Consider the following 17737-nt stretch of genomic DNA (forward strand, 5'->3'; position numbering starts at 1 on the left):
TAGCATGTCTGTGTGTGCACACAAGAGAGAGAGACTGGGAGAGAGAGTGTGTGTGTCCTTTTAGGATGGAAGGTGTAATGTATGTATTGTGTTCTAGGCTTCTCATTTTCCAGTCAGTCCAAGCTGGCTCATTGTTCTTGGGTGTAAAATAACTAACACTTGTGTGTGTGTGTTAGTTACAGCATATTGTTTTAAAACACTGTGAATGAGCAGCAGGAAAGGCCCATGTGTGTTAGAATTGCAGCATTTACCACAAGCAGGGGCTGCAATCCAGGCCATCCCTGCACACAGATGTTGTTTGCCTCTTGCTCGTACATTTTCTGCCACCATCTTCTCCAACAAATCCCCTAAACTGGGTTCCTCAAGCTGTCAAGAAAAATAAGGGATAGGTCAGCCAGAATTTAAGGTCACCCTTTGCCAGCACTCAGCCTATATACCTCCCTTGCTTCCTCCACCTCATTGAATAACTGATTCTTCATGGTCTCAGTGAAAGGAAGGGAACCATGTGGTCCCTGAAGGAGTCATTAAGAAGTCATTTACTTCCAGTAGTCCAACAAAGAACCTTGAATTCAAGTAAGGATAAAATGGTAGGGGAGGAAAATAGTGAGCGACACAGTGAAACAAGAAATCAAATCTGGATCCAGCAACACTGCTTTGCCTGACTCAATCCTCAGTAAACTAAGGGGGGGACGGACGGAATCTAAGCTCCCTTAGGTTTCCTTGTTGGCATTCTTTAGGGTGCCCAGAATCCTGTTGCCAACTGGCCACACACCAAGGAATGCAACCAGCATTTGATCATGAGCAGGGCTTGAAAATTTTTAGAATGTCTCACCAGTCAAAAATTTCACCAGTCAGCATGACCGGACTGTAGCCTTGTAATGTATTGGGATTGGGAACCACTGATTTATATCCTCAGACTTGGGTTGCTTTATTACCTGCATGCCTGTGGGGTCATGAATCTTGTATTTTGAATGCCTTTCTTTAGAATGTCTCCAGCAAAAATAAAAATGAAAGCAAAAGCGCCCGGCCTCTTAAGGAGCCATAGTTCCCTCCTACCCCAGTATGTGTCCTATTTGGATTGAAACTGGGAGCAGAGAATCTCCATATTCTCCAGCATGGGACTACTCTACATTCTCCTGCAGAGCTATATCTCTATGTGCCGCTCGAACTCTCTTCTCGTGAGAAGAGGGCAGTTTTCCTTTTGCAGTGGGAGGGGGAAGGGAAGACTGCAGGATTAGAGAGGGGGGGCGAGGGGAAGGAGGCAGGCAGGGAGGGAGCTGTGACTAGTCCAGCAGCATTTTTCACTCATCACAGATGAGTGGATGAGTGCATTTTTCAAACCCTGATCATGAGTGACAGTTTGCCACCAAGACCTTTTTCCCATATGCAAGCCAAAATCAGCGCCAGAAATCTAGCCAGTGCCTTGCTTTGATAACGCTGAATTAAGACACACAGCTCAAAATGGGTGTTCTTCAAAGCTGTAGCTGTTTGATTAGAAGTACCCATGATCGATATTGGGCACCTCCCTGGACACTGAACAGAGGTTCACGTAGGGTGGTAATGCGCCATAGCTCAGAAGAGAGAATGGTGCAAGGAAGAGGACAGTCTACTTAATATATCTAAAGAGCAGTTAACACTATGTGGAAACCTAAAATAAACACTTTCTTGGGTGTTAGGAATTTGTGAGAGACTGCTTGTCTTAGTTGGCACAGCACACAAATACAGAATAAGCATAGATCTTAATTATGGAAGTGTTCTCAGAGGATTCACTTTCAGATTTCTGTTTTTCAGTTCATATGTCCAACATCAGAACAACAGCTGGCGAAGTGCTCTGTAGAGATGGCTTCCCTTCTCGGTAGGAGTCGTAATGCTTCTTATTAGTATTCCTCTTCTCTTCCCTCTTGTTTAGATCCCTCATTTTAAAGAAATACTATCTGCAACAGCATAGCCTGTATTATACCATCAGGGCAGGTTCATATAGTAGTAATTAAATGCCAAGTTGTATGTTTCCTTTGTTGACACAGAGCTTACTCTCCATTGGAGATGGGGATTGAACTAGCCCTAAGATTAATTGAATTAGAGTCCTCATTTGCAGAACTAAATCTTTTGTACCTATCAATGTGAACTGTTCAACTCCAGTTCAGGAGATAAAACTCATGCTTGTTCCATAACATTAGCTGTAATGTGATCAGAAAGCTACTTCTTTTACTACAGTTCTATCTTTCTTCAACAAAATACAAGGCCATGCATGGAATTTGTGTGTCCCTTCTTTTCTGTTCTCATCATGAACCCACAGACTAGATCAAAATGAAAGATAGTCACTGACCCAAGGTTAACCAAACAAGCATCATGGGTTTCTTGAATTCTGCAGTGAGACTGTGGCCACTAAACTGTGCTTGGATGACCCCTCAAACTTGATTCACTCCAAACTTTATTGTGTTCATAGCTTCACTTTTATATGTTAAACCTATTCAACAATAAAAGCAGGCTTACAGAGAGAAAGATGTATCAGACATTTGGGTTTACTGTTTGTTTCATTTACCAATAGCTTCCTAGGGAAAAAGACCTCAGGACTACATCAAGCAGAAGTAATAAAGACCAATCTTTTCATGTGAAGTTACAAATGCTTACAAAAGTACTGAAGTCCATTCATTGGAAAGGCCACACAGTTGGCACCTATTTCTATTTATTTATTTATCATTTATTTATTATTTTTACTTCTATACTGCCCCATTTGTGTAAACATACTCTGGGCGGTTCACAGCACATCAGGTCATCATTGCAACCAGACAGTGCAAAATTACTATATACAATAAATTACAATAAAACCCCTGTCACTAGTTCAATAAACTTGAATTTAAACAGAATTAAACAAATTTGATCATCTCTGGACCATGATTAAAAACTAATAAAAGGCAGCTTTATATAATTTTTATTAATTTTCTAAATACTGAAGAGGGTGGTGCCTGAACAAGCTTATTCCAAGAAAGGCCCACGACTAAGAAAGCAGTGTTCCTGCTGTTCACTCTTTTGGCCTCCTTAAGGGGTCACCATTTTTTAACATCAGAGACTGCAAGGAGCAGGTGGGACCGGTAGCTATGTTGTGGCAGAGATGTTTCAACAAGTATTTCTAGCATAATACTGGTTAGCATTTGTAGAGCATCCACATGGAGTGTTCCTCTTACTTCTCATCCACCGTTACTGGATTAGTATCCAGTTCTTTTTAGAAATGTTATTTGGATCAATTTATTCCATTGTGGTTGGCATACAATGGTTGCTGTAGTCAGTGAAGTAGGATCGTTGCTGCCAAGCTTCCCGTTTTCATTCACCTATTGTCATCCTGACTAATAGCTGTTGGATAGCAGTATCTTCCATGAATATGTCTAATTTTCTGCTAGAGCCATGCAGGCTAGTGGTCAGCACCACATCTTGTGGGCACATAGTTTAACTGTGGACTGCAAGAAGAGGTCCTTCCGTTTACTTCTGCAGAGTCTCTGACTCTTCTAACTTATTGGAGGACCCTAGAATGTAGAGCAAGTAAAACTCACCCTCTGCTTTTTCGTACACCATCCATCCTTCTATGCTTTTCAAAAAACTGCCTCCCTGTGCACCTTTTTACATTTCCCGGTTTATACTGGAATAGGACTCCATTTTCCACATAGATGAAGTATGCAATTTTTTCCCACTCTGTAGTTAGGAGCCAGGGAATATTTCATCTCCTGTCCTTCCTGTTTCTCTGTTTAAAATCCTAGGAAGCAGATGGAAAGTGCTGACATCTTGAAGATGTCATATTTCTCGTGATCAGGAAGGGTCTATACAGGGAATTCTAACATAATCTTATTTTAGTTTCAGATCGTATTCCCATCCAGGGGCTTAACTCTTGGGCCCCAAAGAAGCAGGAGCCACAGCAAGCAAAGAACCACCTCATTTCTAGCCTTTTGAAATCCTTGCTCTCCATCTGGAAAGAAGACTTCCAGACACCTGTGCCGTTTCAGCTCATCTTCAGTAGGAAGAATGCTGCCTGTCTTGCAGACAACAAACAGCACAAGGTGAGGTTTTTCCAAACTTTTACAGAGAGTTGGAGCAAGTTGTGCAGATGACATGAGGGATGCTTGGCTTCAGCTTTCAGTGGGCAAGTAAACAGGAAAAGAACAAACTGCCAAATCGTGATGTGCAAGAAACTGGAAATAAAAGAGTATATGCTTGTAGAGACTTGTGGGCTAGTTTCATACTTGGTTTCTCGTAAACTGTGTTTGCGAATCTTTTTGTTGCCTACACTACCGTATACCCATCTCCTCAGCTAGGAAAACACTGATTTTCCTCGAGCATTTTCAAGGGCCACTCCAGCTTTTGAAATCAAAGTTTTGTCACGAATACACGTCACCTGATTTTGATGGGAGGGGAGTTACAAGGTAGCCTTTCTCATGCTGGTGCCCTCCATGTATGTTGGCCATGAAGTTATAGAGCAGGGTTCCCCAACCCCCAGTCCGTGGCCTTGGCAGGACCAGCCGTGGACAGAGATCTCCCTCCCCCAGCGCAACAGGGGTGGTAGTTATGGTGCCTGTAGGGTGATTGCAGTTACCATACTGGGTTTTGGGAGGTGAAAATGGGTCCCTACACTTTTGAGGCATGCCAGCCCCAAGCAATAATGTATCTAACTAGAGTCAGGAGGATTGTAAAGCTGGACAATACCCTAAAAGTCATCAAATCCCTTAAGCCTCTACCAAAGCAAGGGCCCACAGCTAAAGCATTTCTCACACAGGGCCATCTAACTTGAGTTTAAAGCTCTCTGGCGAAGGAGAGTTCCCCACCCTCTTTGGCAACCCCATTCCATGGTCAAACAGAACTAACAAAAAGTTTTTCTTCGTATTTAGGTGAAATATCTTTTTTCATAATTTGAATCCCTCATTTCAGGTCTTACCCTCCGGAACTACAGTAAACAAATTTGCCCCGTCTTCCATGTGACAGCCATTCAGATATTTGAAGAAGACTATCCTATTGCTTCTCAGGCTCCCCGCCCCCTCGCTTAGCTGTTCCTTGGAGGGCTTGAGTTTCCAGATCTTTGAAGGCCCCTTGATGCTTTTTATTTTCTTTGCAGTGGGATTTGTTCCTCTTCCTGCTTCATGGTCTCGTTGAGCATGGCTTAATGGCAGAAAAGGAGATACAAAACTGTTTGTACAGCCTCCAGGAACTCCCATGGCCTTCAGTAAGTATTTCAGTCCAGTTTACTATTTAAGTACATGTGGATTGATTTTGTATCCTTATTTTCTTTTTAAAGATCATCCTACTGACGGGTGATTTTCAGAAATTAAAGACTCCCCCCCACCATCCTGTGGCTGCCAATGGCTTCTCCATGACTAAAGCGGATTACTCAGAAGTAGAGAGGGGGGTATTTGTATACGAATATGAATACCCCTGCACAAGGGGACATAACGAGGGTCTAGCCCCATGGGGCTGGACGGTCCACTCACCAATCCGCTGTGGGCGCGGGCACCACAGAGCCTTCCAAAGGCTCTAGAGATCACGTTCAGCTTGCCACTCCTGGCAGGAGGCGGGACAAGAAGCCTCTCTGCTAGGTCAAAGAGTGGCTCGCCAAACATGCTCTCCAGGGCCATTGGAAGGCTTTGCGCCCACAGCGGATCGGTGAGTGGACCACCCAGACCTATGGGGCTGGACTCTCGCTATGTCCACCTGTGCGGGGGTATTAGTATATGAATACCCCCATCTCTACTCAAGAGTCTTGGGACCTTCAAGGGAGATGGGGTAGGGTTAGAATTTTTTTATTTCTGAAAAAAATCTGCAGCTGATGATGTTATCAGTCTTATGTGGCATAGCAGTGAAACCAGGATTTCAGCCAATAAATGTAAAGTAGCAGAGACAATAATTAACACTTATGGGTAGTGGTTGTTGTGGGTTTTACTGCATCTTTGGCTCTTTGGCCGTGTTCTGAAGTTTGTTCTTCCTAACGTTTCACCAGTCTCTGTGGCCGGCATCTTCAGAGGACAGCACTACTTATGGGTAGCTTTTTAACTCTTATGGCCTGTAAAGCATTGTCTGTTAACCAGAAATACATTCCAAGAAATACTAAGCTTTTGCTATGGACTTTTCTTTTTGTTTTATAGGAGTTCTCCAAGGAACTAGAATCTTTGCTAAGACTATTCATTTCTGAGGACTACATAGCAGAACCAAAGACTCGGGCCTGTGAATTGGTGGGACAGTCTAGAGGGACAGTGACAGCACAAGTTAGTAGAAGCACCGTGCTGAAAAGTTGCTGAAATTGTACATGAATGCCCTGTTTGTGGTTGCACTTGGGCGTTAACATTGGAGCTCTGTCTTGCCCTCTACAAGTGGTGTCCATGTGTTTTAAGAACCTTAATAGGAACTGGAGGAGCAGATGTGCTTCTGTTTGAAAACAGAAAAGTTGGAAGACACAAGACGGACTGGAATCTACACAGATGTGTAAAAAATAATAATAAACCAGCTAGAGTAAGACTCCCAGGAGCTGAAGGATTCTCATTAAAGAGAATTCTTTTGTTCCATAACAGTTCACATGTGGCCTTGAGGGTAAATCTTTAGTGAGAGACTGGTATTTAACACTGATCAAGAGCTCATGTTTGATCATTCACAGATTATCTCGTTTTAAAAAGTGGAACTATGTCTTAAAATGCAATCATTGGTAAAATATCAAGTGTTGGTTTCAGACATTTTAAAAAGGGATGGCTTGCCCTTTACTGAAATTTGCTTTTTCTATTTTCTAATGATGAGGTAAGTTTTACTTCTATTAGGAAAACAGTATTAAGTGGTAGCACCATTTAATTATTAACTGTGACATATTTGCCATTTAGACATTTTATCATAAATGTGGAATGTGCTGAAGAACTGCAGAGCCTGAAACTAGTTTTGGGAGGATATTGTCTCCCTATGTTACTAGGACATGCTTTCCCCCAGCGGTGGTTTTAGAACCTTGTAAACTTACCATTACAAAAGCCAGAAAGATATCCCAAAGTCTCTTTGGCAAACAAACATCACAAAAGAGACTAAGATCTCTTTGCTGGTATATTATAATGGTTCTGATCCAACGAATCATCATCATGCAAGTTTTTTTGTGAAATTAACATTTCCTAAAGGGAGACTGTTTCATGTACATTCAACTGTTAGAATAGTTCCATGGTCCATATTTTGCAAAGATGACAAAAAATATATATCCACAGGTGTTCTTGCCTTGCAATACCTACATTTTGCTACCTCTAGGGGCACAGTATATCTGTGAGTAGAGAAGGATGGTCACCAAGATTCTTAGCGACTAGGGGAGTAGGAGCAGAATTTTTCACAGCACAAGTCAGTATATAACTAGTCAAATGGACAAGAAAATAATGCAGATTTCAGCCACTCTTGTCAGTATAAAAATTATTTATTGTGAGGATATGAAAATAGCAATCTTGGTTAAAAGCAGACATGGGCTAAAGGCATGGCACAGCGAACGTGTATTTTCCCACATTCAATAAAAGGTTTCACAGAAAATTTGTTTGCCCTAGTTTAAGCTCTTCTTGCCATTCAAGGCATTCACAGGTACCATAGTGTTATAGGTGCAAAAGAAAACATTTATTATATAAATAGTACTTTCGAAGTATCAATTATTTCTAAAAAGCATACATTAATTGAATACCTTTAAAAATAATAATTAGCTTCAGCGTATAAAACCATCTCAAAATAAGCTTATATAAATAACTTAATTTGTAAACATAGAAAAACAGTTGTATGCAAATATAAAAATAAACATCTGATGCACTGTACAATAAGACATTATCCTTCAATAGGCACCCTCTGTGTTAAGAGTAGAGTCCATCTTAGATGTTGTTCCTGCAAAAGTCATTTGGTTCATTAACAGAGTGCCATGTCTCAAAAATAAAAACATAAACTAATGGAGCCAGTGATCATCTGAAATATCTCCCAAAATTGGTTGCTACATTCTATTTTAATTACATGATTGCTGCTACTGGGATAATTTGCAGAATCTCATCCTGCCCCGTCCTGGTAAAAATTCCACATGACAACAAAGCTAAGGTTCTAGACACTGCACAATGTCCTTCTGAAGGTCTACAGTTCAGTCGCTTGGAATATCTTACCAAACTGTGTTTGTTTGTCACCAAAGGGAGTTTCTGTGCTTTATTTCCCCCCCAAAGTAGATATATACTTAACAGCTGGTTTAGCAGCCCAGTTCTAGCCATATGTACTCAAAAGTGAACCCAAGAGAATTTAATAAAACTACTGTACTCCATGGGGTCACGAAGAGTCGGACACGACTAAACGACTAAACAACAACAACTGAAGTAAATGTGTACTGGAGAACAGTTTCACTTGTTTTGCCATGAGCTAAATATTTTCTGTAACAAGCAGATCTGTGAATTACTAGAGATTTAAAGTGGGCTTAAAGGGTCGGGGAGAGCAGGACGCCGGTAGCTCAGTCCAAGAAGGCACTTTCACCAGCTCATGAGGAGATGGGAATCTCTCTTCATTGTATGCTGCATTGTATATCACTGTAGTAGCGAGGGGAAGTTATGGGAACATTATGGTGCCCATGCGCAGCCATTTAGAGCTAGTCGTGAGTCGCCAGATCACTCTATAGCAATTATGAAGCACTGTTCTATAGAGATGGGAATGAACCATTGCTTCGGCAGTTCATGCTGGTTTGTTTATCACCCAAACATGGTTTTGGCGCTGCCTCTGAGTGGATACCCGTCGGAGGAGGCGGGGTTGGGAAGCACCGAACACCTGCTTGGCCAATAAACAAACTGCCAGTTCTTGCTCATCTCTACTGTTGTATCCTACTCACACCATATCTGCCAACAGGTGTCTAACTTTCTCCATTGCTTCACTTCCACTGTGTGAAATCACAGCTACGTTACAGCTTATGATCATATTTACTGCGTTACCTGCAGCAGGAATAGTGCAGCAAAGGACAAAGAAGGAACCTGGTGATAGGTATTCTTCCTGTTGATCACCCTGCATGTTACAAATAGATTAAATAGATTGGAGCAGTTACTAACTCCAATTAAACACTGTAGTAAGATATTACGCTTAAAAAAAGCAGGCTTCTAATTAACCAAAGCAAGCTGGCAGAAAATGATGCAGTAATAACAGTGTTGTGCTACCTGCGTATTTTTAGAAACAATGTGAACTGAATAGTCCACACTTCACAATAAGTAAGACCAGCTGCTAGACACTAGTTTATAGTATTGGGGAGGGGGGACTGTTAACCCCCTTTACTATGGCAAGAATCATAGGAATTGTATGAAGCATATAATGCAGTTTGTTTGATATAATCAAATGTTACAACACGTCAGACAGCAGAATTACCCAAAATGCAGTTGGGTTGTGGTGAAGAACTCGTTAGGAGCAACACTTAATGAACTTCCTACCAATTTCAGCCTGGCAAAATAAAGCTACAAGTTGATTTACCTTGCTTTAAGTGCCTTTTCATGATCAGTTCTCTTCCTGCTGTACAGCGAGGGGAGTTTTGAACTAAGTTGTTGCATTTGTTGATGTGGTAAAACTCCCCTCTGCAGAATTCACAGAGTAATGGATGTTATGCAGTAAACGAGTGTGCCCGCTCTGGCTTTAGAGCTGCCAGTTTGGTTAGGCTTGTGATGCAGTGATTTTGTAGAATATCTCAGTTCTTGTTTTTTGGCTGAGGGCATGCAGGGACCACTTCAGGTATTCACAAGCGTGATCACTCCAACAGCTCCTGCTAAAGGCTTAGACGCTAGCACACCCTTAACTTTACTTTGACAAGTTTGAAAGTTGTCCAGCGAGCAGCAAGAGCCAACTTCACTGAAACAGTGCTTCCGAATGAAGAATTCATTGTAATAATAAGTGTACACTCTGCAATGAGAACTGCGGTAGTTTTGCTGCAGCAATGAAGTACTCCTGAAAAAATGTATCATGACATTCAAGGTGTTTTTAATTTTGTGGCACCAACAGTTTTTCTGTGGTTGGTCTAAAGGAAGTTGCAAGAGTTTGTAAGCAGGCTTTTGCCTTTCAGTGCTTGGCCACCGTTTTTGTAGAAATTGCCTTTCTCTGAAGGATGATACACGGCAATTCTGCCAATGGACATATCCTTAATCAGCATTTGTTCTCTGATTACCACGTCCAAAACAGGTGATGTATAGCTGTCCAGGGAACCTTTTTAGGGCGACTTCTCTCCCCCGTCCAGCCTGTGCTCAAGCTGTTTAGAAAACCAATTCTGGCACTACTGGTAGTTACATGTTGGTGCTGAAAGACATGTTTGTGAGTCATTCCCTACACGTACCTAACTAGCCAGAAGGTGAGCAAGGCGAGCAATCACCAAAGGTTGTCGCTTGACAAAAGAGCTGAGAAGGTTTGCAGGAATGGCTGGAGCACCAAGGTCTACCTAAATCAAGGAAAGAGAACTGTGTCAGTCCTGTTAGGTAATTTTACATGTCACTGGAAGAGCAGGCTCAGTTGCATCCTCCTCCCTAGCCACATGGGAGATACTGACTCAAAGAGCTGGTTTGTGTCAGGCAGGAAGAAATCTGACCAACTGAAGGGGACCTCAACAGAATTACAAGGGAATGGTTGTCCTGCTTCCCCACTGACATCCACAGATAAAGCATAGGCACGCACAAGAGGAAAGTCTGTACTGGGTGTTCTTGCCCCCCGCCCCCCGTGTTAGCTGGAAGGTTTCGTTTTGAGTAGTATGTTTGCACAGAGCTATGCCTAGCTAAGCTTCAGAGCCTTCTCTCAGATCCATCATATTTAGGTGTCTGTAAAGCAAACCTATCCATTATAAAGGAAATCAACCCTGAGTGCTCACTGGAAGGACAGATCCTGAAGCTGAGGCTCCAATACTTTGGCCATCTCATGAGAAGAGAGGACTCCCTGGAAAAGACCCTGATGTTGGGGAAGTGTTAGGGCAAGAGGAGAAGAGGACGACAGAGGATGAGATGGTTGGACAGTGTCATCGAAGCGACCAACATGAATTTGACCAAACTCCGGGAGGCAGTGGAAGACAGGAGGGCCTGGCCTGCTCTGAAGTCGGACACGACTTAACGACTGAACAACAACAAGTAGGTAGAGCTCCCAGAATAGAGAATTATGAAACTTGTAGTCCAGAAAATCCCATCCCTAGAGGGCACATTCCAGCAGTCTGGGGCTGTATGTACCCATCTCTCATGTTGGAGAGCTACATGCATGACTCCCACAGCTCAGGCTTCTAGTTTGTTTTCTTCACACTGAGACCTTCAATGTGTCCCATGGTATCTCACACCATTTTTTTAAAGGGGAGGGTATAAACGGCCCCAGGGTAAGTAGAAACATCAAAACATGGCAAATCCCCCCCCCAATCTTTAGAGAGCATATGCCCAATTCCTAGATTGTAATTGAGTACCATATCTTAATTGTGATATGTTATGAATGTGTGCATGCACACATGCTGCCCTAACATAAAGTGCAATATCCTATCGATTGGGATTAGTATACAGTACTTGCAAACGTATATTAACTGTGTTCTCTGCTACTTGTTTTATTACCACATAGGTTAAATTTGCAATTTGTTAGACTTGTACAAAAAAAGTCTGTCACCAAAAACAAAACTTTAAACTTTTCATTCGCAATGTAAACAATCTTGCAAAAAACATGTTCCCATGGAAACTGCTAGTGTAAATCATCATCATCACCTTAGAACTCCAGAGCTAGAAAAGATCATTGAATCCAGCTCTGGTCAAGGAGGCACAGTGCAGAATCACTCCCAACTTCTGCCTCTGTGGCCAGATACCTAAACTACTGAGCTATCGAGAAGTTCACGCGGGAGTCCTGTTGGGCAAAAAAAGTTGCCAACCTTTACTTTATTTTATTCCTCCCGCTCTGACTTCTTGCATACTTCTTTGAAATCCTTGTCATCCACTCAGTCATTTGCTAGAGCAAAGAGGATCCACCCACTGTTTTACCGAGCAGTTCTCACTGCTCCTGTTGTACAGAAAGTCCTGGAATGGTGTTCCCCAAGACACCCTCTCGATTATATTGGAGCATTCAATGTAATTAGTATTACGTTTTACACTACGTATTCATATATGTGAACGTTCTTCTGCAGCCATCGCTTGTAACATGACTGTTAGGGGAGGCCATATAACCTTAGGGTCAGTTTCAGTGGAAGGTGCTTAAGCTTCATTAATCATGAGAAAGACGGTGGTGTGCCTTTACTTGTACACCCCCATTGTACCTTTTCTTCTGGGACATATTAGTACTGTATTTGTAAAACAAATGGCAAACCCTAAACTTTAAAAATACATACAGTGGACCCTCTACTTACAGAATTAGTCCGTATTGGAACGGTGGCTGCAAGTCAAAAAGTCTATAGGTCACGTCTCCATTGACTTACAATGCATTGAAAACCGATTAATCCCGTAACCAGCTGTTTTTGTTCCATTTTGGTTTTTCTCTGGTCTGTAGGTCGATTCTCTGGCTGCAAGTCGAACCTAAATTTTGCAGCCAGAGAAGTCTGTAACTCGAAAAGTCTGTAAGTCAAGCCGTCTGTAAGTCGAGGGTCCACTGTAAATAAAAGACGTACTGGGTCCTCAATGCTCCAGAAATTGCCTGGCTATTCTACAAACTGACACTAGGTTTCCAACCAGAAGCAAAAATGCAGTTTCTTGGCTTCTGAGTTCCTCCATATTATGTTCAACCATATAAAAATGGAACAACTTTATATATGTATTTTAATGAAAGTGTATTTTGTTATGTATATGTACATGTGCACACCAAAACTGGTGCTTTCTAATCTCCATCACCCCCCACTTAGCATGACCAATATGCATACTAGCTGGGAATTATGGAGGTTGTAGCCCAATGCATCTGTATGGAACCATGCTATGAAATCAGGTGTATTAATGTATTTCTATAAATCAAGGATTGTCTAAAATTCCCTTTGGCTAAAGCATACTTTCTATATATGCTCTACTTGCACAACTTGCTGTAATGAGCAGACATACCATAAATACTGTTTCTGTCTTGCATAGCCATTTACCTGTATCATGTAAACGACTTTAGTAATGTCTCTTCCATTCACGGTGTCAGGTTCTAGTATCCAGGCACTGGGCAAGATCTCCCCTCGTACCATTTCTTTGCAAGGACGAGGCATTGACTCTTCATAAACAGATTGAATAGCTAGGATGCACACATTCTCCTGCATATATGAAAGTACAGTGAAGATTAATGTCAGAACAGTGCAGTACCAACAAGTGTAAATTTCCCCCCCTTTTAAACCGTTTTCCATCTTTTATTCTACTTTTAGACCTCAGGCTGGCTGCTAGATAAACATAGAGATCAATAAATTTCAATATGAAAAAAAAATGTCTGACTACTAATTTGTCTGAACTAAATAGAAATAAACAGATTTGTTTCCATCTAATCAAATTATTGGCTAATTCCAGGCATTCCAGTTGAACTATTTAAAATCTTAAAAGATGACGCTGTTAAGGCGCTACACTCAATATGCCAGCAAGCTTGGAAAACTCAACAGTGGCCAGAGGATTGGAAACGATCAGTCTACATCCCAATCCAAAAGAAGGGCAGTGCCAAAGAATGCTCCAACTACCGTACAATTGCACTAATTTTACACGCTAGCAAGGTTATACTCAAAATCCTCCAAGGCAGGCTTCAGCAGTATGTGGACCGAGAACTCCCAGAAGTACAAGCTGGATTTCGAAGGGGCAGAGGAACTAGAGACCAAATTGCTAACATGTGCTGGATTATGGAGAAAGCCAGAGAGTTCCAGAAAAACATCTAGTTTTGCTTCATTGACTATGCAAAAGCCTTTGACTGTGTGGACCACAGCAAACTACGGCAAGTCCTTAAAGAAATGGGAGTGCTTGACGACCTTATCTATCTCCAGAGAAATCTATATGTGGGACAGGAAGCAATAGTTAGAACTGGATATGGAACAATTGATACAAAATTGGGCAAGCAATATGACAAGGCTGTATATTGTCTCTCTGCTTATTTAACTTATATGCAGAATACATCATGCGAAAAGCTGGTCTGTAGGAATTCCAAGCCGGAATTAAGATTGCTAAAAAGAATATCAACAACCTCAGATATGCAGATGATACCACTCTGATGGCAGAAAGTGAGGAGGAATTAAAGAACCTCTTAATGAGGGTGAAAGAGGAAAGCGCAAAAAATGGTCTGGAGCTCAACATTAAAAAAAAACTAAGATCATGGCCACTGGCCCCATCACCTCCTGGGAAATAGAAGGGGAAGATATGAAGGCAGTGACAGATTTTACCTTCTTGGGCTCCATGATCACTGCAGATGGTGACAGCAGCCCCGAAATTAAAAGGCGCCTGCTTCTTGGGAGGAACAAACCTAGACAGCATCTTAAAAAGCAGAGACACCACCTTGCCGACAAGGTCAGCATAGTCAAAGCTGTGGTTTTTCCAGTAGTGATGTATGGAAGTGAGAGCTGGACCATAAAGAAGGCTGACCGCTGAAGATTTGATGCTTTTGAATTGTGGTGCTGGAGGAGACTCTTGAGAGTCCCGTGGACTGCAAGGAGAACAAACCTATCCATTCTGAAGTAAATCAATCCTGAGTGCTCACTGGAAGGACAGATCCTGAAGCTGAGGATCCAATACAGTGGTGCCTTGACTTACGAACACCCTGACCTACGAACATTTTGAGTTACGAACACCTCCGGACGCGAAATACTGCTTTAAGAATGGAACTTTGACTTATGAATGGAAAAAGGCAGGGGGGAAAAGGCGGGAAATTCAAACCGTTGGTGGCAAAGAGGCTGCTGCTTTTTAGCTCTTTCGCCTCAATGGTTAGAGCAGGCAGTTAGGGAACTCTTGGGGCACAGAAGGAGGAAGGAGAGGCAGGGCGGCACGGTTTACTCACAAGTAAGCACCACTGAAGGTGTGGGTCTGCTTGTGAGTAAGCGCCGCCAATGGCGTGGGTCGGAGGGGCTCCGTGGCGGCGCAGGAGGAGGAAGGAGCAGTGGCCAGGTGCCGGTGCTTTGGAAGCCCGGGAAGCCTCCACGGAGGCTTCGGACTGGTAAGGTGCTATGTTTCCTTTTAAAAAAGTTGTTCTGGGTGGGTTTTGGAGGGCAGGTTTGGGCTGGGGGGGTAACATTTCTGTGTTGTTTTCTGGTGGGGTTTTTTTTCAGTCCCAGCGTGGGATTTGCTCCTGTTTTTATTTTTGGATTTGTTTGTTTTTTATTTTTTATTTTTTGCAGTCCCAGCGTGGGACTTGCAGTGTTTTACATACTTACTGTACATATTTACTGTACATACAGGGTTCTTGCAGCTCGGGGGGGGGATTTTTTTGCAAGGATCTGTGCTGGCTGATGGAGATCTAAAATGCATTTTACTCATCTCCATTTAAAATCGGAAATGGTGTTCCAAAGGTTTATTGGGTCTAAAATACAGCTTAGACTAATGTCTCTACCCCCCATCTCTCTATGCTTTCTTTTTGTGATGAGTTCTGTGCTAGAAGAATGCTTGCCAATTGTTGGTGCAAGCAGGCTTTAAAATGCAGCTTAAACTCAGGTCTCCCCCCCCCCCTCTTTGCTCTCTTTTTGTGATGAGTTCTGTGCTGGAAGAATGCTTGCTGGTTGTTGGTGCAAGTAGGCTTTAAAAGGCAGCCTAGACTCAGGTCTCTATCCCCCCACTGCTCTCTTTTTGTGATGAGGAGTTCTGTGCTGGAAGAATGCTTGCTGGTTGTTGGTGCAAGCAGGCTTTAAAATGCAGCTTAGACTCAGGTCTCTCCCTCCCCCATGCTCTCTTTTTGTGATGAGGAGTTCTGTGCTAGAAGAATGCTTGCTGGTTGTTGGTGCAAATTTCTCCCCCTAGTGGTAAGAGTATTGATTAATCGGCTTTGACTTAAGAACCGTGCCTTAACATAAGGTCAAAAAACAGCCGAAACGCATTAATCGGTTTTCAGTGCATTCCTATGGGAAATGCTGCTTTGACTTAAGAACGTTTTGATTTACAGCCACTGTTCCAATATGGATTAAGTTTTTAAGTCAAGGCACCACTGGCCATCTCATGAGAAGAGAAAAGATCCTGATGTTGGGAAAGTGTGAAGGCAAGAGGAGAAGGGGACGACAGAGGATGAGATGGTTGGACAGTGTCATCGAAGCTACGAACATGAATTTGACCCAACTCCGGGAGGCAGTGGAAGACAGGAGGGCCTGGCATGCTTTGGTCCATGGGGCCCGAAGAGTCGGACACAACTTAATGATTAAACAACAAATTCAAATTATTATGGAGTCAAGAGATCTCATAATTCAGAAGTGTTATATAAAAAGACCACCACTAAATTAGAACATTTTAAATTAGTTTTGCATTTTGTACTGGATGGGGATATATGGAAAACACAGATGTACTTACCTTTCTGGCTTCTACAGAGATGCAGCAGAAGTCTCTTGGTTGCTTTTGGTAACACACGGAAGCATCACTCACAACATATACTGTAATTAAATCCAAAGAGAACAAGTTGTTATGACAATTTCTACACTCATTTATATGCTTGTCCAACTGAACAAAAATCACAGCAGTAAGCGGGCTGAAAATGATGCACAGAGGTGCATCTAGATCTGAAAAATTAACAGCTCTGAGGCTATGATGTAACTTGCAGAAACCTCCTTTGTAACTCCCCCCTTTATTTCACATTTTAAATAGTGTTTTATTTGATACATACAAACATACAGAATCATACAGAATTTTAAAAAACAACTAAAAACATTGATGTATCGGCAGGCCTTCCCTTTTGTCAGTTCCTGATCCCCCTTTCCTTCCACTCCCTAGTTCTGTCCCATCTTGCTGCAACTTTTCCTTTGTAAAATTGTTTTAACTATATTGTTGTTGTTTTATTGTTGTAAGCCACCTAGAGCAGGGGTGTCAAACACAAGGCCCGTGGGCCAAATCCGGCCCGCCAGACCTCGTCTGATGGCCCGCGGAGCCGCCGCCAGCCTTGCAGCCTCCCCCCCTTTTTTTTTCAATGAATTTACTCCGTGCCTCCTTAACTGTTAAGGAGACGGGCGGGTAAAAAGGAGCGGGTTCCGGCCTGCCTGGCAGGGAGCGGGATGCTCCTCCCGGCCGGAAGCTCCTCCTCATCCTGGGTGTGGGTGTGTAGTGTGGTGTGTGTGAGGGGTGGAGTAGAGTGGAATGTGGTGGCTGCCGGTAGCAGCCCTGGGTGCAGGGAGTCGGGCGGCGGTTCCTGAGGGGCATGGAGTGAAGGCGGGTTTGAGGTGGTGGCCGGCCGCGGAAGGGGGGAGAGCGAGAGAGAGCGAGATGGCCACGGCGGTGATGGCGCTTCAGCTGCTCCTTCTCGGTGAGTCTGAGGGAACGAGGTGAGGAGGAGGAGGGCTTCGCCCGCCGGCCGCCCTCCCTCCCTGACTTGGCTTCGGGGAGGCGAGTTCGCGGCCCCTCAAGGCGTGTGTGTGTGTGTGTGTGTGTGTGTGTGTGTGTGTGTGTGTGTGTGTGTGGGTGTGTGTGTGTGTGTGTGTGTGTGTGTGTGTGTGTGTGGCGGCTCCGTGCCTGGAAAGAGCTGTGGGTGTGTGGAAGAGGGAGCCACAAGAATGTAACTGAAAAGAAACGCGCGTTCCCCGTTTTTTTTTGTCTCTTCTTCCCCCCCCCACCCAAGGAGGGAACCCACAAGCACCCCGGGGCGCCCAGCCCCCTGGAAACTGAGGCAACCTGAGCGACTCTCCCCAGGTCGT

The 17737-nt window shown here is 43.2% G+C and overlaps 2 protein-coding genes across 3 annotated transcripts in view; one reads left to right on the forward strand and one right to left on the reverse strand.

Annotated features, from left to right (window-relative positions):
• Positions 1 to 9458, forward strand: part of CDAN1 (codanin 1) — a 48433-nt gene extending 38975 nt beyond the window's left edge. Inside the window, exons 25-28 of the mRNA XM_020793686.3 lie at positions 1792 to 1855; positions 3847 to 4049; positions 5099 to 5206; positions 6123 to 9458. Coding sequence (XP_020649345.3) covers positions 1792 to 1855; positions 3847 to 4049; positions 5099 to 5206; positions 6123 to 6275 — 528 coding nt within the window. The 3' untranslated portion in view covers positions 6276 to 9458. The remainder of the gene's footprint in view (positions 1 to 1791; positions 1856 to 3846; positions 4050 to 5098; positions 5207 to 6122) is intronic.
• Positions 7393 to 17737, reverse strand: part of STARD9 (StAR related lipid transfer domain containing 9) — a 143765-nt gene continuing 133420 nt past the window's right edge. For both annotated transcript variants that reach the window (XR_013543923.1, XM_072986211.2), the window contains 3 exons: positions 16407 to 16486; positions 13043 to 13201; positions 7393 to 10411 (listed from right to left, as the gene is read on the reverse strand). Coding sequence is in view for 1 of the 2 variants with exons in the window: in XM_072986211.2 (XP_072842312.2) it covers positions 10310 to 10411; positions 13043 to 13201; positions 16407 to 16486 (341 nt within the window). In the remaining variant the exon portion in view is untranslated. The remainder of the gene's footprint in view (positions 10412 to 13042; positions 13202 to 16406; positions 16487 to 17737) is intronic.

The sequence above is a fragment of the Pogona vitticeps genome, chromosome 1 (genome assembly GCF_051106095.1).
Source record: "Pogona vitticeps strain Pit_001003342236 chromosome 1, PviZW2.1, whole genome shotgun sequence".
Taxonomy (NCBI): Eukaryota; Metazoa; Chordata; class Lepidosauria; order Squamata; family Agamidae; genus Pogona; species Pogona vitticeps.